The sequence below is a fragment of the Molothrus ater genome, chromosome 1 (genome assembly GCF_012460135.2).
Source record: "Molothrus ater isolate BHLD 08-10-18 breed brown headed cowbird chromosome 1, BPBGC_Mater_1.1, whole genome shotgun sequence".
Taxonomy (NCBI): domain Eukaryota; kingdom Metazoa; phylum Chordata; class Aves; order Passeriformes; family Icteridae; genus Molothrus; species Molothrus ater.
This window is the reverse complement of record NC_050478.2, coordinates 58,745,349-58,769,926: the sequence shown is the minus strand read 5'-3', so window position 1 is coordinate 58,769,926 and position 24,578 is coordinate 58,745,349. Positions and strand designations below refer to the sequence as shown.

Below are 24,578 nucleotides of genomic sequence, written 5' to 3'. Positions count from 1 at the left end.
CACTGTGTCAAGCCACGAGTGAAATAATGAACATTGCACTGTTCCACCTTTGAGACTGATTCTGCAGGATTTTAGCCCTAAGTAGACACAGTTCTTCAATTTTTTAACAGACAGAGAACATCCAATTTAGTTTATTTCTTTGGAGATACGGAATATAAACTGGGATAATCAGCCATTGCCTCAAATGTTATGTTTATGCTTACTGCTTTTTGGGAGTTCATATATTCAAGAGTGTATGAAGACTATAGACTGTTTTTTAACAAAAACCGCTTTTCATAATAATAAAAGTGAAAGCAGAATTTGGATCGATCCATACTTACTTGCTAGGAAAGAGAAAAAATTTGATCATAGCTAGTCTTCTCTGACAGCTGTACTTGTCTGGGGTGTTTGAAGGATGAAAGATGCATGAACAGAACTATACCTTCAATTCCTCGTGATGCATTAGCTCTTGGTTTTGGGAAGTGGGTGGTTGTTGTATTTTGCGACTGTTGCCTAGTGAAGTCATTTATAATCATGAAAAGTGGGTGTAAAATTCATCCCCATGAGAATGATAGTGTATTATAACCACTTTATATTAATTTTGCCATAGTATACCTGGTTTTGTAAGATGTCAGGCATGTTCCTTTCTGTTTCTCCTGTATCTTGGGGAAGAATGACTCATGATTAAACCAAGGTGATGGTGAGGTCTCTTGGCCAAGGTTTATGACTATCTCTACCACTCCAGCCCATTTCCTAAATCCTAGGAATCTTGCTACCTCAATTTCTGAAATCTTTGTGAAGCAGAATTTCTTAGATACAAAATTTCTAGCTAAGGGCAGAGAATAAGTTCTTAAAAAAATTTTTTTTTTTAGTCAGCGTGGAGGCTCGGCACCTACACATGTGCACAGAGCAGCATCATGTGAGAGCACATTTATTCTTGCCAGTCCACTGCAGCATCACTCACCAACACGTGCTGTGCAAATTGTATTCTTTTCACTCATAAGTAATGGGCTCCAGCAGCAGCAGGAGTAGTACACTATGGAGGGACTTTTTCAGCCCTAAAAGCTGAGCTTTACAGACTTTAGACAGAGGGGGCTGGCCAGATCTTTGGTGGCTGTTGTGCTATGAATTAGGTGTGTGCAATGGGCAGTCAGTGATTAGTGCTGGGTGTAAGTTCAGGTGAAAATTTCACAGTGAGAGGATGGGTACTGCCACTTCTCATCTTCTACTTCCTGCCCTTTCAATGTTACTGTTATTTCCCGGGGCAATGAAGACCTTAAATTTCTTTAACTTCACATTTAAGGTGTTGTCATGCTGTACTGTTAACCCGAGTGGTAGTCGAGCTTTACATAGGAATAGGAAAAGCCTCTTCCTGTCTAAAGACCCATTCTGCAAATCTGCCCTTTTCTTCTGTGATTTTTCATCTCTCCATTTTTTTGCCTTATTGGTTACACAACCAGTAGCAGCATCAAAGTGCAAAAATTCAGGCACTTCTAAGCTCAAATAAAACCAAGGCAAAGTAGTCATTGCTCCTCCCTTCTTCCCCCTAGCACCTTCCAGAATGTTTTCCTATCACTTTCTGGGATCAGAAGGCCTCGTCATGCAGATTTCTCTTTCAACAGCATACATGTAACCTCTCTGAGACGAGAGTGACGTATAAATGAGCAACAAAGAGAAATTGCCAGATGTCCAAAAAAAATTTAACAAAGATGTGATGGAATGTAATAGCCCAGTTAGTATCTACTCACTGCTCTTGTTGGATATGAAATAATTTTAATAATACATATTCTGCATAGATATCCAGTGCAAATGGGAACAAAATTTGTCCCAGCTTAATCCGTATATGAATCCTAAAGGAAAGCTGTTATGTTCAGGCAAGTTCTGATAATGTAGAAATAAAAAATATGAAAAAGATACACTAAAGTAATATAGGTTATCTTTCAAATATTTTTACCTTTGGCCCTAATGGTCCACGCTGTCCAGGTCTTCCTGCAGAACCCTGTAAAAATTTACTTGTAAATCCACATGGCATTTCAAAATTTTTTTTCAGAAAAAAAAATGTAACTTGCTACCACGACTGTTACAAAAACAATGCTGGAGACCTGTAGTGTTAATGGAGAGCAATAAAATGCACCTTTTCTTACAAATACAACTTTAGTGCTGTCACTGCATACAATACATATTTTTAGAAAATATTAGAAACAAATTTGTCCAAATTTAGCATTTGTTGTGATGTATTGCTTTCAACTGCTTACAGTTTTTTGAATTTGCATTCTTGGCTAAAATTAATTTATGCTACCAGTTTAGAGGCAGCAGAGTCTTGCTAGGTTTAAAAGCAGTTTCCCAAAAGGTTTGTTTCAAAAATAATTTTGAAATTCAAATTCCTCTCATCTCTATATGGTGACATGGGTTGTAAAGAACAATTATGGCTCTTTGATGGTAAAATGGACAACAGTTCATTATTGGACATTGTAGAAAATTGAATGGAAGACAAAGGAATTTGACAAAGTGATTGAATTGTCTTTATCTGGAACATGAAGGCAGATATAAATAGTATTACTAAATAATGAGAAAACACCAATAAAACTTTACACTGATCTGTGGAAGAAAAAATAGAAACCCTGGAAACGAGAGCTGAGCTGTCAGAAAAAAATTATATTTCTCCTTTAAAACCCAATTACTATTTTCTGATAAAAGATTAATAGAAATCTCAATAGATACGAAGACAGTGCCAATAAATGTAATTTATTTCTTAGCAGCTGTTTTGCGTTGCAACCTCCTTTGAAGCAGATTCTCAGTTTTCACTTAAGCACCACTGGGTCCTCTGGAGTTGTGGTAAGGTGTAAATGGCTGATAGTGCAGTACCAGTAAGTATGTAAAAGCATTTTCATAATTTCAGCAAAATTCTTATTTTTCTTATCTCCTTTTCTCATCTCTCTTCTGTACTGACTCAAACTTTGCAGAGTAATTAAGCAGTAACAGGAAAATTTTGTTCAACTCCAACAAGACATTTTTTGAATATTTATAGCTGAGTGACTTGGAAACAATGCCTGTTATAAAACCAATGTGAGAGTAAGGCTGTGACTAAGGCAGGTCAGAATGTGGAATTTTGGCCCTGCTTGTGGATACCTCCTTGTTTCAGTGAACAGATTAAATACTTATTTTTGTAACTGTATTTTTGTACTATTTTTAGTATCTAGGAAAAGACATAAGAGGGGGCAAATTTCTCTAAGCTATCAGCTACAGTTTCAGTGACTCACAATTACTGGTACTTTAAACCAACACAGTAGAAAGCTGCTCAAAGTCACTCCTGCCTCCAGTGTTCAGTTGATGTCTGATGATTCATGGAATCACAAGCATAGGATTGTACAGGCCTGTGGAGGCCATCTAATCCAATCACCCCCTGGAAGCAGAACTGTCACCAGCTTCAGATCAGGTCAGCTGTGTTTCTGTCCAGCAAAGCCTCGATAACTCCAAGACCAGACCTTCTGCAACCTCCCTGGGCAACTGCTCCAACTTTCTAGTGAACAGCCATCTCCTAAGGCTTAGCCTGAACATCCCAACCTGCAAATTGTGACCACTGTCCCTTGCTGCACCACCTGGCACTACAAGGAACAGCTTCATCATACTTGCAGCTGCCCTTCAGAGATTCATTAAGTAGCTACTGGATCGTGTCTTTGTGTCCTTTTGTTGCCAGACTAAACCACTGGAACTCCTTCTATTGTTAAGAATGACAATAAATCCAAATGATCTGGTTGATACCAATAGATTATATTCCCATATTCCCTACTTGAAGATTGAAGTGGTCCACACTAGCAAAAAATCTCCTGAGACACAATGATGGGAAAAAAAAGTATCCCTTTTTTCTGTGACATTGCTTCCACACTACTGGGAAAAAAATTTTTAGTTTAAAAGTGGCATGTTGTATTACACACATTTGTTTGTCAAACTATAACATTTCAGTTTAATCTTCATATGTGTGAGTCACTTTCATATGAGAGAAAGGAATCTATTAGGGTGAAGGGAGAAACAGAGAGCTAGATAACATAAAACCCCTTATTCACCCTTTAATATCTCAAAAATATACCAGAGCAGAATAAAAAAAATCATTAGCTAATAAGGTGTCAGAGAAATGCCATTCAGATTCTTTGGAGGACACAGTTATTTTAGACATTCTAGGGCAAGTGAATCCATTTCAATGTAGTGACTGTCAATCTATAGCTGACTGGGGCTATATGTTTCCAAAAAGCAGAATGGAGGAAACCTCTGTTTAGAAAAAAGCCCAAAACAAACCAAACAACTCAGCAACAATTTATACTCCCCTCCCTTAAAATATCCACTCACCTTTGGTTCCCTTGGTCTGGGAATTCTTGATTCACTTAACAGGTCGATGCTACCTGATCCTTCCATATCCTAATGGAAGAGACAAAATGTTACAGAATTTAAGAATTTATCTTTGGCTTTTTTTTCTGGTTGTGTTGTTTTGGTTTTTTTCCAACTGCTCTGTTTTCTGAAGTTCTGTACAAACTGGAAACATACTGAACACAAATATTTTAATCTTTTCTCATTAACTTTTTTTTTCAGAGAAAAATGGATGATGTTCTGGAGATAGGCTTTGCTCAAATGTGATTAAAAACATGCTGGTCATCCTTACAGAAACTCTGGTCTGTACTATCTTGCCAACTTGCCACCATTGCTCCAGCACTTCAGGCTGAAGAGCATCAAGCAGAAGTGAGACAGTTCGCACTGTGTTTAAGCACACTTTTAAGCAGTATTTTTCTGTGTAGCATTTACCTGCCACCCAGCTACTGAAACGTTAATGACTAGTAAGGGTTCCCAAAACTGATTTATGTCAGGGAGAACTTGCAGTTTAAAGGCAGCAATCACTTTTCTTCAATAGAAGTTCTTCCCAATTCTCACAGCCAAACATTGAACTCCTGCCTAAAATACTGCTTTCTGAAATTAAGCAGAAAAAAATTCCACCATCAAATTGTAGAATTAATTATGTTGAAAGGTCTCTCAGAGGCTGCCTTCCCAAATTCCCGTCAAAAGCAATGTCAACACTGAATTCCAATCAAGTTGTTTAGGGCATTGGAAACTCAGGCCTTGGAACCTCCTAGAGATTAAGGTTAAGTGTTCTCCAGACTGAGCAAGCTCAGTTCCCTGAGGCTTTCATTACAGGTCATCTGCTCCAGCCCACTGTCCTTTTCCATTGCCCTCTGTTAACTTCAGAAATAAGTCTCTGTGTAGTGGGAGTCCTTGAGAGGAGACTACAAATTATTTCCCATGGAGATTTTTTAGTAGTTTTCAAGGAAACGACACAGAAAGTAGAAGCCTCCCTCCAGCTTTCATTGTTCTATGACATTGTAGATACATGGCAGAAGCAGGAGCTGCCAGTTCCAAAGCAGTAAAGAAATAAAATTGCAGCTGCCACAATTACTTGTTTCAGGCCCAGCACCACTCTTGTGCCTATCTCCTGGTTTGTGCCTAGTCCAAACTTGTAGACTGTTCTTCAAAATATCTGAATGAGCCATGCCAGCAGGGAACTGTTCACTTGGTTTTAGCTGCAGTTTTAGTTGCACCTGCGCTGGCTTAATTGTTTCCTTTTCTGAAAGAGAAAATCTTAATCTTTCTTTTATTTCCCTGCTCACAGCCATACAGCCTTCATTTGCAACATCAACATCATGTGTTGAAAGCCCTCACTTTCTTTAGATGATTAAAATGGCAGAAAATATGCTACTTTCAGGGTGCAAGTGTTCTCTAAAATTTTAGTAGATTAAATTGGCTTGTGGAAGAATTGATGGAATACTGAATATGAGTGCATGAGAAGGGTAGGAATGTGCCAGGAATGTCTGCAGATGGGGAAGGAAGAGGAGCAAAGGAGAACCTCCACCTCCTAATGACAGCAAGCCCTTGTATCAGCTTACCATGTTTAGAGGACCCACTCCTGACCCACTTAAATTTCTGCCAGTTAGCGACTTGAAATGGCCCAGCTTAGTCCAGCTGTGGTGCACTCAGGAGATGGTGTAAGGGGAAGGGTGAGATCACCTTCAGCTACCACTGAATGACAGCTTAACACCAAAGGTACGGAAAACATAATCTGACCTGACTCCATTGAAAAACAGAGATCCTGTTCTTCTGACCTTTTCTGTCAACTCCACAAGAGTAAGAGAAGCAGAAGGAATGCACAGCTGGAATCAGGTCCTTCCTTTTGGAGGACCAAGGTGAGAGACCTTTTGTGCAACTTCACCTGAGATTGATTTAATGTCATTCAGACTTTCATTCTGCTCCTTCATCAGCTATCAGTGTATAAAATACCAACAGAAAATCTACTCTTATTCTCTTTGGACTGTTTAAGCCAACTCTCGCTGTGGAGGATAAACCACACTGTGTTTCTGTGCTCTTTCCCTTGACTTGCATTGTGCCAGTCTGTTTTTCCCTTTAAGAGAGTGCTTGATGCCTGCTTTATATAACACATCATCTCTTTTGACATCTGCGTGTTTTTAATGGGTTTACCAGGTACCTTCTGCAGCTCAAACTGTTCTTTTGGCAAGCATAAGTGCCAGCAAACACCATGCCATTTGGTTTTTGCACATAGCTGATCACAGATGTTAACAAGTGCTAACAGGAGTATTTTGCAGAAACAGCCTTACTGCAATAAACAGACTGCCAACCAAAAGGTAGTGTCACCCTAATAAACTGGCAGACCATGGTGCTGCCTCAACAGATGGCAGGGGTGGGCATCCAAAAGATCAGCTACAGCTAGCAAACCTGTTTAAAGTAGTATTCCTCTCAGGGAAATGACAATCATACCAATTTTGTTTGGACTACATCAAGTTCAAGATGAAGCCGGTCAAGATACTGTTTCTGCAGTTAGGGATCAAATCCTTCTGCATTTGCATCCATAAAAGTGGGGACTCTCAGTTTTCACCCTTTCCTGCTCATCTGCTAAGTTTTCTCCTCTGAGACTTGGGTTTTAAAAGTGGCAGAGCTTGATCCTCAGCACATAATTGCAGGAGGACTCTTTGGTGACATAAGGGCACATTGCCTTTTACTCCAATAGTGCTAATGGTGAAAAGTGGAGAATCTCTTAAAGAATGGGTCCTCAGAGGTCACAGAAGATGACTCTAAGTCAGAGAAGCTATCATTCTGGGCTAAAACTCAGACCAGGCCTGGGATGAAGCTGTGACTTGCCAGTGGTCCTTAACTCATTCTGAGACACCTAGATATTTATTCAGGGGAGACTGTGTACCAGTGTAGTGTGCCTAAGACAAGGCAAAGGACTGTTTGCTTAGGCTTCAAGCTGCTTCTTGCTAACAATTTCAGTGCTGGCAATTAAGAACTTGTGAACTGATAGAGAGATTTTGTCCATTGAAATTCACTGACATCAGTGAGATTATAAACCACTAGTGTATATAGTACAATATTCTTTAGTCAGATATCAGAAAGCAAATTAGGTCTCTAAACAAGCACTAGTGGTCACACCTGTGGCACCTCAAAGTGTCTGTAAAGAAAAGAAAAATACAAAAGAGTTGAAGTAGATACTAAGAGAAATGTGTAGGAAAACTGGTATCTTTTAAACACCACCACTTTACTGCTGCTGCTCGACAGAGGGCCAGTAATTTTGGTCAAACATTCTTACTTCTCTGATGAGGCTACCCTGAGTTCCTGTGCCAATTCGATTATATCCCATGACATAAAAAACTCTAGAAAGACTTTGCTGAGCCACACAGGTAAATTAGAATTGAAAAATGCATGGAAAATAAGGAAGAAAAAAGTGAAGACACAAATATGAATTGATAGTGACACTTTCTTAGCCTCTCTTCACAAAGATGGCAATGCAGCAGCTCTAATTCTTGAACCTGAGTGTTCTTCCCTTGCCTTTCTTTATTGCAAAACCACTTTCTGCTCCAACAACATTATCCAAATGAGCAGTTCTCAAATGATATGTAAAGATCATCTTGAGCTGGCCCGATCTCATATTTTTAAGTGATGAAGGTATTATTCTCAGAAGTAGAAAAAGTAACATCTGCAATTTTATATTTTAAATAGAACATTTTTGTCCTAAGTAAAACAGACCATGAGGTCAGAAATAAGCAATATGTGTCTCTGTATTTATACTCCTTGGCAAATTTCAATGTAGAACAAATTACTTTGTTCTCAATTCAGACTTAAATACCTGTGAAATATACAGGTGATCACACTGTCTTTCTTCTGGAGGAAATATATCCATACTTACAACAAACTTCAGAATAGCAAAATACCTCAAAGCCCAAGCTGTAACTTAGTCCTGGTGGTCCAGGAGGTCCAGGGGGTCCAGGAGGCCCAGGCGGTCCAGGTGGTCCAGGTTTTCCAGGAGACCCAATAGGGCCAGCTTCTCCTTTGGGGCCTATTGATCCAGCGACTCCAGTATCACCCTAAAATAAAAATTCTGACTATTGATATATTGAATATGTCTAAGCAGAGGCAAATAAGTAGTTTCACAGTTTCAATCCCTCTGCCATGGGCAGGGACATCTTCCACTAGACCAGGTAGCTCAAAACCACATCCAATATGGCCTTGAACATCCCCAGGAAGAGGTCATCCACCGATCATGTTCATGGCTCTCCCCTGGACTTGTTCCAACAGGTGCATGCCTTTCTTTTGCTGGGGGTCCCAGAGGTGGGCACAGCTCTCCAGGTGGGTTCTCATGAGGGCAGAGTAGAGAGGGAGTATTCCCTCTCTCAACCTTCTGATCGTGTGTATTGGTTCTGGTTGAGCTGGAGTTTGTTTTCCCCCCAGCAGCCCTCACAGTGCTGTGCTTTGCATTGGTAGCTGGAAAAGTGTTGATAATATACCAGTGTTTTGTCTGTTGCTGAGCAGCACTGGCACACCATCAGCACTGTGTCTTTAACAATTCTCTCATACCATCCTCCCATCAAGTGGGCTGGGAGTGGGCAATACCCTGGAAGGGGACACAACTAAGCAAAAATAGCTGACCCAAATTAACCAAAGGGGTATTCTGTACCACATGATGTCAGCTCAGATATAAAATCTATGGGAGAGAGGAGGAATGGGGGGCATTTGTTGTTTTATAGTATTTGCCTTCCAGAGCAACTTCTTCCCAGGAAGTGGCTGAATATTACTCCCTGATGGGAAGTAGAGATTAAACTTTTTTTCTCTTTGCTTATGCACATGGAAATTTTCACTTTCTTTTTGTTTTAGTGAACACCACTTTATCTCAACCTACAAGTTGCTTTCTGTCTTATTCTCTCTCCCCAGTCCCATTTGGAAGGGGGTGATAGAGCCATGTCCAGCCAAGGTTACCTGATTACAGGACACTTCATAGGGAAGCATGCTGGCCAACTGAGAAACTTAGGTTACACAGTAAGAGTCTCCAAGATTTTTCAGTAATATGCTGTATCACAGTGATACTGTCATTCTATAAAGACAGTTTTTTGTTACCTTTGGACCAGCAGAACCAGGTAGACCTCGATCACCCTGTAAAAGAAAATAAATTGTGCATACTTAGAATAAGGCTATTATGCAACAAAAGCACATTCATGGTATTTTTCCTTAATACAAATGCCCACAGATTTCTGTGCTGTTTAATTTGATGTCCTTTACATGGAGCCCTTTATCTGAAACCTCAGACCTCTCAGTTAAAAAGCAAACAATCTGTAATTCAGGTGTTACAATAACACATTGATAGCTCTGGTCCGGTATGCTGACTGGACTCAATATTGTATTTCAATTATTGCTGCAGATTTTAAGGGTTTGAAGCACAGAGAATTAAACATTGCAGGTCACATCCTCCTGCTTCTGAACATAAATGCCAAAATTCTTATGGGCTATAACAGAAATGGAAACTGGTCCTGCTCAAGTTGTACAGGTCACCCTTCTAAACACAGGATGTGATGACTAGGAATATTTTAAAGATCCTCTGTTGCAATCAAGATTTCATCAATATTTACTTTTATATACCTTACTTGCCTACTGTTTTTTTTTTCCATTTCTATTACACAGAATAGACAGAAAGACAATGCATGCTAATAATTATTTTCAGAATTGCTCTGGATCTAGTGGAATAATTTTTATGTTGGCAAGCTCCTGTCTTTACTGACTCAGCAGAAATATTTCTTGAGTAAAGTCTGAAAAAAAAATGAGTAAGCACCAGGAGCAACATGATCTTTTTTTTTTCCTAAAAGCAATGGCTAAACTCCATGTTGAATGTCACTCAATGAACAAACTTAATTTACTTTCGGTGCATCCTGTTGTTTCTTTCTTGTTATCTTCTCTGGATTAATTTCGAATAAAGAACAAAACAGATACTACAATATAAAATAAATCAAGGCTTTCAGAAAAAAAGTAGTAAAAATTGAAAAATAGTCCTATTTGTATTGAACACATGCAGACACATAGTGCTTCAATTCTAATGGAACTTTTATCAAATATACAGAATGCAGCAAACAGACTCAGTGAGGCAAAATATTGCAGCCCTTTTTTTAGAAGATTATGATTTTAGAAGAAATTTAATTTCTCTTAAATTGCTTCTCTTTCCCCATCAATCTCCTCCTATAGTATGTGATTCATGTTCTGTTTACTTCAGCTAGACTTCTTTCTGTTCTTAGGCTCCCCCATGTAAAACACACACCACTGATTACGATGGACATGGGTTTCAGGTGCCTGCTTTGCAATGCACATACTGCACTTTCTGGATTGCTGCTGGTTCCCATGTGTGCTGCACTTTTACCAGCCTCAGGCTTTTGATATCACAACTCAGAACCTCCAGCCTCCAGAGATAAAAATAAATCAATATTCTGGCCATTTAAGACTTGCCTTTTCATTTCTGTTACAGTGTGTGAGCTTAAAATGTACACTTGGGAATTTACTTTCAATTTCTTGTGCGTAAAGTGTGCTGTTGAAGCTCACTAGAAGATGAAATTGTCTTGTAGTCTTTGTCTTTGTTTTCTTCACGTCCTTCTTGAAGTGGGGTATAAAAAATAGTGCTCAAATTATGTTTTGATAAGCAATGGATTATATTAATTTTTCCCAAGTCAAGCCTGTTTTGCATGTGACAGTAATTGCTGAGTGATCTTTCTGTCCTTATCTTGACCCATCAGCTTTTCACTGGTGGGCATATGGTGCCCAGCCAGTGTAGGCCATGATTTTGTCTCTTGTTTGCCAATTTAAATGGTCTGTGCTCCTTCAGACTCTTCTCCCCTGTCATATAATGTGCTGTCACTCTGTGCCAGGCTGGGCTAACTGGAGCTCTCCCTTTCCCCCTCCAGATTCAGCTGTCTGAGCCCAGTCACTACTGGTTTTTGAGTGGCAAATCACAACAGAGTAGTTCATACTGCATATCAAATATTGCATGCTTCAGAAAACGAGACACTAGCCAATAGGAAATTCTGGATTTCTGAATATGCCTTTTGAGATGTGTTCTAATAAGCCATTAGTATCTGGATTCCATTAAAAAATACTGAAGCCAGATGCTACTGTGTTGCAGGAACAACTGTTTATGATTTTTACAGCCTAGAATTGACAAAGATTTTGCACTGAAGTAGGAGCAAGACAGACATTTAACTCACCTTTTCTCCTTTCCATCCTGGTGGGCCAGCCACTCCGTCACAGCCAGGAGGACCTTGAGGGCCCTGTAGATGACAGTAAATCTAAAGCAGGTGCCACTTGAGAGCTTGATTTCTAGAACATGTGTTTAAGTATTAGGGACGAACTGATGATACAGCATAATGAAAGAGTAAGTGTAGTACCTCCCACCACTAAGCTTTAACACTTTTATTTCTTTCTTCTGAGAGTTTGGCTTTGAATCAAACCAATATTTTAATGTATTTTAATAGAAAACTATATACAACAATCATAAATTATTAGCAAAAATAAACCCCAGCATATTGTAAATATAACCTTAGCATGAGAGATTATGGTGCTATCCAAGCAGGTTTTGACAATACTGTAAAAGACACTATGGGGTTGAAATCCCCAGGCACCTCAGTTATCTACACTTTTGGCAATGTCAGTGCCAGATGAGACCCAGCTGAGGAAACTTTGGTATTAACAAAATCAACGCCAGGGTTTCTGTGTGGTAGAATCGCTAAAGGCAGTTGTGATATGGAGGGAATGGTGTCAAACAGGAGACTTCTGTGCTGTCACTGCAAACAGAAAAGCCTGTAGGCTGACAGAGGTCCTAATCCATAAAACTCCAGTGATATCCTCCCTTGGGAACATTGAGGCTGGGCCTCAGCTCCCCACATGGGGCAGTCTGAATAAGCACTTGGATTATTCAGACTCACTTTGCCAGGTGTCCCTGGGTAGCTGAGCCTGGAGGCGCATTCCTACACTTTCAGGAGCAGTGTTCCTAAAGAGTCCTTCTGCAGAAGAAAAGGTGCCGCCACTTTGCTTTGGTTGATGGTGCTCATGTTGTTCATGACATCTCACTTTAGTTTTGCCTTGAAAAGTGTATATTAAGTTCTCCTCCCATTTTCTGGTGTTGTATCCATGACTTTTATCCTGCATGCATTTGAGTGAGCAAGCAGGCTGGGAAACACTGGTTTGTAGGATCAACCAATAAATCTGTACATATATTGAAGTCCAGCCCACAGTAACAAGACATGCATGAAATGTAACAGGCATATTTCACACAGACCACATTTTTAAAATTGAGCTTGAAAGCCTTTGACTACATTTACAGCAGTGTATTCTGGCCTCTGGGGATCTTTAATAATATTTATTTATTCATCTGTTTTGGGGAAGGATATAAATGGCTAGCAAAGCAGATAGAAAGCATTGTTTCCCTCTGATGTTTTCAGAATTATCACAAAGCCTCATTTTTCTGGCTCTCTCTGTCCCCCCCACCCTGCTTTTGCTCTTTAGATGCACTGTAAGTCATAGACTAAGTAATGGATTTTTTTAATATTGAGAATAATCAGAAATATTTTCAGTATGTTTCAAACATTTTCATATTGTATTTTGGCATGATTACATAGAGGAGAATAAGAAAAGAGGTTGAGCTAAGAACAATAACTATTCTAAAGTTTACTGATTACTTCCACTCTACTGCTTAGCAATTTTAGGCTTCATTATGCTAAAATTGCTAATTTCCTCAAGAGCTTTAGAACAGTCTCTCTTGTGTAGCTTGCAGGCAACGCTGGGACATTTGTTATTCTCATCAGGGTATATTAATGCATTTGTGAGCTATCTCAAACAAAAAATTATGATAGAAACAGTCCCTATACAATGCTATGAGTCAATTTAACTTCATGTAGCATTCAGAAAATGTTTATTTAATCAGATCAATACCATATCAGTATGAAATGCATTATGAAGGAGTTTGTGTGGGGGTATTTCCCATTATAAAATGCAGACTTTACTGAAACATTTCTAAGACATGTTTGTAGAGAGAAGAGGTGCTACATCACAAAGTTCTTGATTTAGCAAGGACTTAAGCTCGTCCCCAACTTCAAGCAATTGGCTGATCTTCTGGAATTAGAATTCACAGCTGAAAACCCTTAATAACACAAATGTGTTAATGTGGTACTTAATGAGGATCCCCAACCAAAACATTTCTGTTGCGAATTGAGCTCACTTCATTTATTCGGAGTGTGCAAATGTGTGCAAATCTTTGAATAGCAGAATGACAGTTTCTTGGGTCATCTGAAATTGTGGGAATGCATGGGTCTGTGTTCTTAATATTTGGAGTTTTCCTTTAGTAGCCTGCAGATTTGTCCTGGATTGATTCTTCTGAAAGTGCTCTTTAGTAGTCTTATTAACATTTAGCTTCTACTTTTTTTAACAGATACGTTTCCCAGGAACTATCCTGAAACAATGATTTCTGTTGCACCAGAAAATTGACTGTCTACAAGTAGTTCATGCTATTGCCTGTGAAATCCCAAATTACACAAGAGGGAATACACTCATTTTTAAAAATAAAAAAATGAATCAATACTTACTTCTCCATTTTCTTTTAATTCCTTTTTACATTATTCTTTTATGGCAAATTTTAGTACTATTTCCTAGACCATTTGAATTACTTCATATTCTAAGGATATGGAAATAGCCACAGTCATGAAAGTTGAAGGTACAGTTTGAATTGCAAAGAAGCTGTTATAGAGAATCTTTTAATCTAATACTGCACTTTATCAAACGCAGTAAATGAAACATTAGGGTAACTGTCTTCTTCGTAAGACCTGCTAACGCATTTTCTTAAAATTACATTTGTAATCCTCAATACAAATTGATCCGTCTTGGATTCAGAAAATAAAAAAGAGTGCTGTTGGGAGTTTAGCAATTAGATGAAATCTGGTCAGCATTTTAGACTTTTTTATTTTATACTGCCATCCATATAACAATCAGTAGATGCAGAGAATAATGGATTTCCTTGGCTTCCCATGCACTTGACTCTTGAATCCCATATTAAAGACTTTCAGGTGCCTAAATTTCTTTCTGCACAAAAGATGCTGCTTTCCACCTGGATGGCCAAACACTTTTTAGATTTTGTATCAACTCCCAACTTGGTTATCCTCAAAAAAAAACCCTCCAAGAGAGCTGAGAAATAGTGAGATCTTTTTAACACTTGTCAACTGTACACTTCCTTGATATATGCTAATGACACCTTGTCAGGTACAGAAATGGTTACTCACTTTGAGGGCTCTGTGATGGACAGGAAAAATCTTTTCCTGAGAACAACTGCTGCTGGCAGATGGTTGATAGGGAATAAGGGAACTATATTAGTAAATTTATGGAAACAGAGATTGTTCTGAATTGGAAAGAATCATCGAGTGCAGCTCTTAGATGAATGGACAGCACAGAGATCAGACCCACAACCTTGGCTTTATTAGCACCATGCTCCAAACAGCTGAGCTAATCTCATCATTCCAGAGAAGATGTTTAAAGCTGTTCAATGCTAAAAAACATTATTTTCTTCACTGAAAAAATGCTTTACTGAGAATTTATTTGCAAGTCAGACTTTAGCAACATTTTTTACAGTAAAATTATATTTCACATGAGGAATAAGTGTTTCTACCTAGCTGAAGAAAAGGATAGAAGAGGAAAGAGGAAAATTCAGTTTATTTTATAAATTCCCTAAAGATGATGTAAGTAATTTAGCAAACTTTATTTTCCTGAAAGCAAAAGCATTCTTAATTTTTATTTATTTTGGTCCAGATTCACCAGTATCTGTCTGTCAAATGTACATTAGTGCTGTGCTTTGGTTAACAAGACTTTTTTTTTTTTGTATAAATTTGCATAAGATTCAAGCTTTGTGCACAAAAGGGTACTCACTTCAGGGCCTGGTTCCCCAGAACCTCCATCTTCTCCTGATGACCCAGGAGGTCCTACACCTGAATCAGGTGCTGGGTTTCCTGGAAGACCAGGCAGCCCTGGAGGGCCTGGTGGCCCCGGAAGACCCTAGATAAATCAACAGGAGTGTTAGAAATTATCCTAGCCTGGTTCATTTCTATATATGTGGAACAGGAAAAAGCTCACATAGACTTTTCAGGCTCATAAAGCCATAAAACTCAGCTGGGGTTTCCACCCACATTCTGCTTCACTGAGAACCAATTTTGGTTTCACAGATATGCCCTTACATAGGGTCACACTGACCTCCCTCACCTGTGCTCTCTGAACTCTGCCACCTCATAGCATTGAAATAGAAACATTTAAAACAAAAAGTAATGCTGTCAGCTCTCTGTAACCCAATAGAGATCTCAGACATATCCCAAGGATCAATCTAATGACAAGAGACTTAACCATAAAGAAACCATCATTGTACAGAGGGAAATGGTTGGTTTTTTCTCCTCTACCATTACATAGGGTTTGTCCATGTTATTGCTGGAGCACTGAGAATCCCTACTCATGGTCCAGACCTGCTTAGTGCTGTAAAACTGGCCTCTGCTCTAAAGATCTATCCTGCATGGACATGAGCAGAGGTATTTAAATTAAACAAATGGAATAAAATGAGGGAAATGTTATTTTAGGAGGAACAGTATGTTTGCAAATATTTCCTCCCATGTCCAAGTTCATCTGTGTTACTGGTTGCATTAGCAGGCAGAGACAGATTGCTTGAAGTTTTGGGCCATGGCACTATAAGTCAGGAAATCTTTAATTCTGACTTGAGGCCGAGTACAGGATTCTATCTGGAAGAGGCTTATCTTGGATTTTCAGTGCACTGAACAGAGCCTTCTGCAGTGCACTCACCTGTCTTGTCACCTACAAAAGGTATCTGAAGAGGGTCCTAAATTAGGCAAGATTGCTAACTTTCAGCATGTGGCAACTGACTCCTGAAGGGCCTTGGGTAGTAAGCACTTCTGAGTAAAAAGAAAGAAACAGAAGAGGACTCCTGAGGCAGAAACCAGTCTGAGAGAATGAAAAATACCTCTAGTTGTGCTACAAAGTAGAGGCCTCCAGTGTGCTAGAGCATTCTGGAGTTCATAGGAACCATAATGAACTCAGAAAGCTGCAGTGTTACTGCTGTTCAGTTCACCAGAAAGCTGCACCATAAAGCATTTCATACAGATACACTTATTTTTTTTTAGAACAGATACTCTATATTGAAAAAAGCAAAGACTAGGGCCATATAATGCCTTCCGCTGACTAAAAGAGGCTTGGTAGAGAGCAGGATAGGGGCTGTTTACAAGGGTCTATGGTAACAGGATAGGGGATGATGGCTTCAATCTGACAGAGGGTAGGTTTAGATTAGACATTAGGAAGAAATTCTTTACTCTGAGGGTGGTGAGGCACTGGCACAGTTTGCCCAGAGAAGCTGTGGATGCCCCATCCCTGGAAATGTTCAAGGCCAGGTTGGATGGGGCCCTGAGCAACCTGGTCTGGTGCAAGGTTTCCCTGCCCATGGCAGGGGTGCTGGAACAAGATGTCATTTATGCCTTTCTATGATTCCATGAACCTATGATTCCCATCTCTCTCCTCTTTACTGTCTTCTCATGGTCAGATTAAAAGCATTTTCTCATTTTGAAAAGTCCTCCTGCCATTATTTCTTTGGTGGCCGCCTCCTGTCTCATATTTCTTCCCCACTCACAAGCATTTAGGCCTTTTCTGACCTTGAAATGAAACCCTACAAATCCTTTCTAGATGCTGTAAATTAAGCATGTATTAAACTTGCATTATGAAAAATTCTACAACCTGCATGAGTAAAATAAAGCTCTTTATCATGAAAAATATCAATATTTGCTTACCCTTAAAATCTCAGTCTCTCTGTCAGTATCTCCAGAACCTGATTCTTCAGGTTCCAGTCTATTCTGAAATTAGGAGAATTCCATTTTAAATTACTGCTTCTAAAGATGACAAATGGAAATATCACTTGACATTAACTGAAAATACAGCTATCATCAATATCATTACAGCAGTCTGTCACTGGTAAAATAAATTATAATACAACAAAAACATTTCACTTATGTTTCTGGTGTTTCATACCATCTTCTTTTGTAGTCATAGAGCACTGTACTTACCTGCAGGTGCTCTATGAGCACAGTGATAACTGTCCTGCAGGACACACATGCCATGAGAATGTTTAAGTGAACTGAAATAATATCTCAGACAAATTTTAACTTCAACAGTACCTGTCAACATTAAGAATATCCTAAAATGCAGATCTTACAAATAACCCCTGTTTCCTACAATGCTTCCCTCCTTTAAAAAGCCCAATTCTGAGATTACTACAACTGGAATTAAAAAGATGACTTTTATAAGGAGAAATCAATATAGCAAAGCCATTTCTAAGACCTTCTGTTGAAAAAACACCTTAGCTTTTAGTCCTTGGTGAGTTTCATAGCTGTGTACATTTTGCAGACTACAAAGAAAAGCACCGAGAGAAGTACTACCTGAATAAATTATCAGAGTACCAAAGCGAATGTTTCAAATGCTTGGGAATTAAGGATGCATTCCTTGGCTGCACTGAGACTTCTTCCACCTCACTACAGAATAAAAGGCCTTGAAACTTGCTGTCACAGAGAACAAGGAAGTAAAGGCTGTGTTCCCTGCTATATTTGTAGAAGTGACCTTTGACTGGGTAAAACTTTTGGCCTGGAGCACCTTGTCTTAGGGGTTTGGAGCTGCCCTGCTGGTCTCCTGAAGCAGCAGGGCAGGCTCAGTAATGCAGCAGAACACAGTTAATCTGTTTTTATGCTGCAGAAATATATTGGCTTAATTTAGCAGACCAAAATCAGGGGAGCATATAATCCATTTTGGCTAGTGGAATATGTTTCAAACTCTCTTGTTAAACACTCATGGTATCCAGTGTGACAGATGGCTTTGTGTAAAAGTCCAGGATTTCCACTGGTGTCAGTGGTGAACTATGTCTAAGCATAAAATCAGCTCTCACACCATGAACCTAAAATTCAGGCCAGATTCCGTCTTTAGCTGCATGCACATGTATCCTCATAGATATAGTGAGAAAAGTCCAAGTACTGCAGTGAGATGGATCTGAAACTCATTCTTTAACATTGCCTGAGTACTAAGCACTCAAAATACAAACACTGCCAGCATGTTAGTATGTGTTCTAGTATTTAATGACAGCAAACATAACTGACTGTCAAATCACTTCTCTGTTCCGTAGCAGGAAGAAATTAATAATTTATGTTTAGAATGCCTTTTCATGGAAATTTTTGTGTTCTCCCATATATTGTTGCTTTTCCACAGGAGAACACACACATCCACTGACGTTTTAAAAAGTGAATACTGGATGTTTATGTAGCTTACACTTCAGTCAGACATTTATTTGCATTTCTGCATGAATGTTTTAGAAAACATGATTATCTCTCTGGCTGTCAGGCTACTTTCCCAGAGAAAACCTCCTGTTTAGTTCTGGAGTTCTCTGTGGCAAGCTGAGCTCATTAACAGAGAGCTCCAAATACTCACTAATCCTCTGGAAGGAGCAGATGGTCCTGGAGGTCCTGGTCGTCCAGGGGATCCTGGCAATCCCTCACCAGGATCACCCTGAAAAGGGAATTAAAATAAGTCAGCAAGGATTTAACCATATAAAGACTATAAGCACTAGCTACAATCTCAATGGATTTCCAGTCACAAGAGTGGCTGCTTATGAGCAGGGTAGGACTTCGTTCATTTCTAAGACAAGCTCCCAAGGAACATAATGTTCACATTGGCAATGGAAGAAAGAACTCTTCCTTTTCTAACTTCTGCAATGAATTTGAAAATGTACAAGCAGCATTAACAGCGTTAGGCAGTACATATGTCTTGCCAGAATGAGGTTTAACTGTGGATCTTGCATTTTTAGGGCATATTATATATGAACCCTCACCCCACCAAAAAAAAAAAAAACCAAAGAAAAAACAAACCAAACCAGAAAAAAATGTAGTCAGTGTGGTCACACCATGATATTCAATCTGTAAATGTCTTGATTTTATTGGTAACCTCTCTAATGCTTTTTTCAATACTACCACAACATGATTTTTCTTCTGTGTGTTGACCTTTATCTACTGCCAACACAATGAAAGTTGCTGTTCAAATATGTGTCATTTTCCTCATAATTACTACCATTTCTTATAATTTGTCTTTCTTACATCATCTCTGACATTTTGGTGAAGTTAGTTTGAATTGTTTCGGCTTAAGATGTTTGTGACTTTTAATAATTTTTCTGCTCAAGTCCAGTATTTTTCACTCGAGCCAAGAGTTGAGGTTTTGCCTCCACTGATCTGTGCTTTACCCTCTAACCTGCCAATTTGCTGTCTGGGCTTATGAGCATTTAAACTGTGTTCTATAAATTCACATATTTGATTACATAGCAGGCAACACTGACTTTTAACTGTGTCTTGGTCACTTGCTCTTTATGTTTGAGAGTTCATTAGATAAATGTATTCATTCAGTTCTTTGTTCCCTGCAGCTTTGTCAAATGGTTCCTATAGTGATACTTCAGTCATATTCAGAGAGAGTGTGTTTAATTAATTTGGGGCTATTTTCACTGTCTGCCAGCATGTTCAGTTACAGATGCTCTTCATTAATTTTAAAACATCCTTGTTTTTTTCCAATGACTATTACATTAGTTCCTGGCAGTGCTTGTTTGGTGCTTGCTTTCATGCAATTTCTTCCACTTTGTGTGCACTGCAGGGAAGAAAAAACCTCAGATATCACATTTGGGTCATGGTCATTTTTAGGAAGCCTGACTGTATCCATTCCCAAGGAGCATCTCATGTCTGTATTTCTACAAAGAACATTGACCATGGCGGAAAAGTGACAGCAGCTCCCCATTCTCCACTGATACGTAGTGCCCCATTCATTCTTGGATTTCCGTTTTCAGTTAGAAGAACCAGAAAGAGGAAGGTGGATCCTACTACTGTTCCTGAAATTTAGATATTGTTATACTGGAAAAGGTGCTGACTGTCTTTAGACAGCATAACAGTTATGAATTTTTGTGTATTCTTTAAGCTTTGGTCACTCCACCCACACAGCCAGGCCTAGGAAATCATATTCATTAGGATATTGAAACAATTTGCTGAACAACTGATAACTTAAAAATAATTCATATATATAAAAGAGGATCAGAACAGTGTCTTGTTTGTCCTGTTTTTACTGCAAGAATTGTCTGTTTAAAGTATTTCCAAGACAAAGCTCTGCATATGAAGCGGTCGGCTTTCCTCAGTGCTCTTGAATGTATCATTAGGATTTTTAGCACTCTTTTGCTAACTTCACAGTGTCTCTTTGAAGTGTCCCTTGAAAATCTTCATCCAATTTTTAAATGAAAAACTAAGCTTAAGAGGTCTTTACTAAAGTAGACATAAAAGTAATCAGGAAAAGACCATTGGAGTATTTTCCTTTCCAATATAACTTTTGCTCTCTACAGCTAAGCTGCTTCTCCTGCTGCTAGAATTTTCTCCTTCTGATGGCTATTCTGATCAATAAACTTAGGCTGGATGGCCTTTGGTTGTGAGGTCAGCTGGAACAGACTGGCTGAGCCCACAATCCTTAGGTACTTGACTCTGGGACTCCTTTTAGCCCTACATGTTCAAAGCTAGTATTTTGAGCACGTTTTTTTGTACATTTTGCATTAAATAACTTTAGACATACACTGAATTCCATCAGCATGAGTATTTGAAAGTTAAAAGCTTACTGGGATGGCACTGGAGGAGTACAGAGCCTATGCTCAGTCTCATCTTGCAGCGTGATGGGAGTAGTTAACAACTGATGGCCTGAGCATTGTCTGAGTGAGGTTTATTTGATACAAGCCAAAACATTGTCAGGGACCATGCCTGCAAGTCTGAACCATCAGCAAATCAGTTCCTGGGCGTGTTCCATTAGCCAGTGTAGGTGTAGCACTTGTTGCTGAAGATTGGAATGGTCACCCAACAGAAACTGCCGCTATAGCAGCTGCAAAATAATCTTGGCATTTTTTCCATTTGCTTTGTTTTCATTAAAAGAATCCTGTCTGATTTTATGGTTTCCTACAGATGAATTATTTATGTCAGTACCAAGTACCCTAGAAATAACTTTGGTCACAAGAAGGACCAAAGCAGATTTGCAAGAAACCTAAAAAGCTAATTGTCAAACGACATTTATGTGCCTGTGATGCCTGCTGACAACCGACAGAGTGTTTTAATGATAATCTGCCTTCCCAGCCTATCTTTCCTGAAGGGCCTGTATCCATACACTGTAGCACTCCTGTTGTGAGTGATCCCACCATGTCTCTGGAATCTCTGGGAGGTGGTAGCCCTGTGACTGTGCATGGACTTGTAAGTCCTCCTGTTTGTCTCCCACACTGCCTGATTTTGTGAACACGTACCTGAGACAGGTCCCAGAGGAGAGCAAGAGTGTCTCCATCATGATGTACCTGAGATGCTCCCTGACTGCCCCACATGCTTTCACTTCTCTACAGTTTATGAGAACACTCTGCTGAACAAATTTCTATTACAGCTAGACATAGAGATAGGGGGTTGCCATGCAATCTCATTACCTGATTCCTGTACTGGAGAGTAATTTTACCTTTGAAATGATTCTGGACAATTTCAAACTAATCTGAATAGATGAGATTTATATGGGTCATGTTTGTGAATTTATGGAGTCTGTGTTGTTTTGTTAAACAGATGAAAGGAATTATAATTTGACACTTGGACTTACTATCTGTATGTCAATTTTGTGTACAACATGTACTTTAATAATAGATGAATCCATTACATCTCACTTCATCTCAGAAGAGATACAAGCTGTTACTTCAGATGGTTTAAGTCTTATTTCAATTATGTTCATTTCCTAAGGGTAATATGATTATACTGCTTCTGTTAAATCACTTACCCAGTAGAGTAAGTTGCCCAGAGCAGTTATATACAACAACTGCCTTTTCTTTATTAAGTGTTCAATAAATCTTCCTCAGCTCTTCTGTGAAAGCCCAACTTTTTCTACTGCTGAAGTTTATTCACATCCTTGAAAAATACTTATTCTGGTGTGGTGTCATCCAGCCATTCATGAATGAACAGTAGGATGTTTAAATTCTTCCTGTGATTCCATATTTTATGCCTCTCTCAGACTATACCAAATTAATACATATCTAAGAATAAATTGTATCTGATTGATTGCTGGGGATTAACAGGGACACATACCTTTTCACCTTTTGGGCCTGCTTTTCCTTTCTGTCCTGGCAGCCCCTGAGATCCATTTTTGCCCTAAAAGGAATTTTTTTTTTTAATTAGACATTTTCTTTCATGTAAGTTGAACAGGCTGTACACTTAGCAGCAGAGGCTGGATTTAATGGTGCTAGGTTCTTTCTAACTCTTGGTTTGTACAGTGGGAGGAAGTAAGAGAGACTTGGCATAGAATGCCCCTGGCAGTGCCCAAAAAATGTGCCTACTCTTCCCACAGAGAGGAGAAGCCTATTTGGGGGATTCTGATGGAAACACCTGCAGGCTGCATTTGGATTTGACAGAGTGCCAACAGGACTGCCACAGCACTGATGGCAAGGATTTTTAAAACTGTAATATTGGTTACACATTACTACCAGCTGCTGCTCTGAGTGCACAAAATTATACCATCAACTTAAGCCTGCTCCCTCCATCTACGAAAACTTTTTTTTCCTTAACCAACTTGAATCTATTCATCTTCTACAAACTAGTATCCTTCCTGAAGATACTTCTGACTGGCAATGTGGTATACTAGATAGCATTTCACCCCATTTTCCATTCTAAACTTCACCAGTCAAATGAATACTAAACTACTCTTTATATCTTCATATCACCTCCATACAATATGCATAGAGGCTCATTCACTGGCTAGAAAGAACTCCACCAGGTTTAAAGTCAGTGCTCTTATAAAATGGGGGTGCTTATGAATTCAGTTAGGACACTCAAGACAATACTCAGTAGGGAAATAAATAATTTTCCCACTATTTTGGCATTTTGGGAATCAGAACAGCTGTGGTTATGGACTCTACTGGACAAGTTTTAGGACTGCCTTAATTTTAAAGATGGGTTATATAAAGTCATTAGGGAGAAAAATGTATCTCTAAGGCTGAAGGATGTTTTTTTTCCTATGATGATTTTTCCTGTAGAGAAACTGGTAGCAGGTTCATAGAAAAGTAGCAAACACATTACCAACATAAATGTAGAACACACTAATTTCATTGATGAGTGAAGCCCCATCAAACCAAAAGTAAACTTGCATGGGTAAATGTAAGACTGGAAACCAGATGCACATGGACAAAAGAGCAACTACAAAAATGTAAGACACTGTCACAAAATGTCTATAATAGAAATTGGGATTGTGTTCACAAGGAGAAGATAATTGGTTTTGAAGCATCTGAATTACATTTGAAGAATTTTCTCTAAAATATATTGGTTTAATAGAATTTTCTTTGACGATATGCTGCATGAAAGTAGTCAGATTTCTGTTAATACATAAAATATAAACTTCTTGTCCAAAAACTCCTTAATGGCACAAAACCTGAGTTTTGGCTAAATGTTTGCAAACCTAGCTATATTTCTTTAAGCATACCAGTGTTTGAAGTCAGCATTCAGGAAGGAGCACAATAATGCACTCCATGAATGACCACTGAATTATTTTTTTAATTTCTTAAAACACACCAGTTTCATTGGAGGTTCAGTTGCAGGGGGCAGGAAGGGTCAGGAAGCTCATGGCACTGGCACATGTTAGAATAGAAAAAGAGGAGCAGGCATGGAATAGTGACAGCCTCTGGGTGGTAAGGTCCTGGAGAGGGAAGGGTGCACAAAGTGGCAGTGACAAACAAATGAGAAAGGAAACAAAGAAGCAAGGCAGCAGAACATCAGTGGAGGACAGGTACAGAACAGCAGCTGAGACGCGCACGGAATGTGACAGCTACAGGTTTGTTTTTGTGTGCTTTGCTGGGCAATACCTCACACAGAGGATGCATGTGCAGGCTATCAGCAGCTGGTGGTGGGCTGACCCAGGGCTGGGAGTTATCTGGAGAAGCTGTAAAGGAACACCCCAGGAAGAGGACAGCAAATGTGACAGAGAAGGGTAAAGTAGAGGAACTCAGAGAAAGGAAAGCAGGAATGATGAATAGAAGATGCAGTTGAATTACTGCACAGGATTAAAGGGGGGAGAGGTACATTTCAATTAACTCAAAAGTACTCTCAATTAACTACAAAGTTAATTGCAGCGGAGGTTAGGAG

The 24,578-nt window shown here is 39.1% G+C and overlaps 1 protein-coding gene across 1 annotated transcript in view; it reads right to left on the bottom strand.

Annotated features, from left to right (window-relative positions):
• Positions 1-24,578, bottom strand: part of LOC118694727 (collagen alpha-1(XV) chain-like) — an 83,621-nt gene that overhangs the window by 41,917 nt on the left and 17,126 nt on the right. Inside the window, exons 8-16 of the mRNA XM_036395931.2 lie at positions 22,533-22,595; positions 18,844-18,921; positions 17,163-17,225; positions 15,253-15,378; positions 11,550-11,612; positions 9,424-9,459; positions 8,244-8,396; positions 4,324-4,392; positions 1,934-1,978 (exon numbers count right to left, since the gene is read on the bottom strand). Of these exons, the coding sequence (XP_036251824.1) occupies positions 1,934-1,978; positions 4,324-4,392; positions 8,244-8,396; positions 9,424-9,459; positions 11,550-11,612; positions 15,253-15,378; positions 17,163-17,225; positions 18,844-18,921; positions 22,533-22,595 (696 nt within the window). The remainder of the gene's footprint in view (positions 1-1,933; positions 1,979-4,323; positions 4,393-8,243; positions 8,397-9,423; positions 9,460-11,549; positions 11,613-15,252; positions 15,379-17,162; positions 17,226-18,843; positions 18,922-22,532; positions 22,596-24,578) is intronic.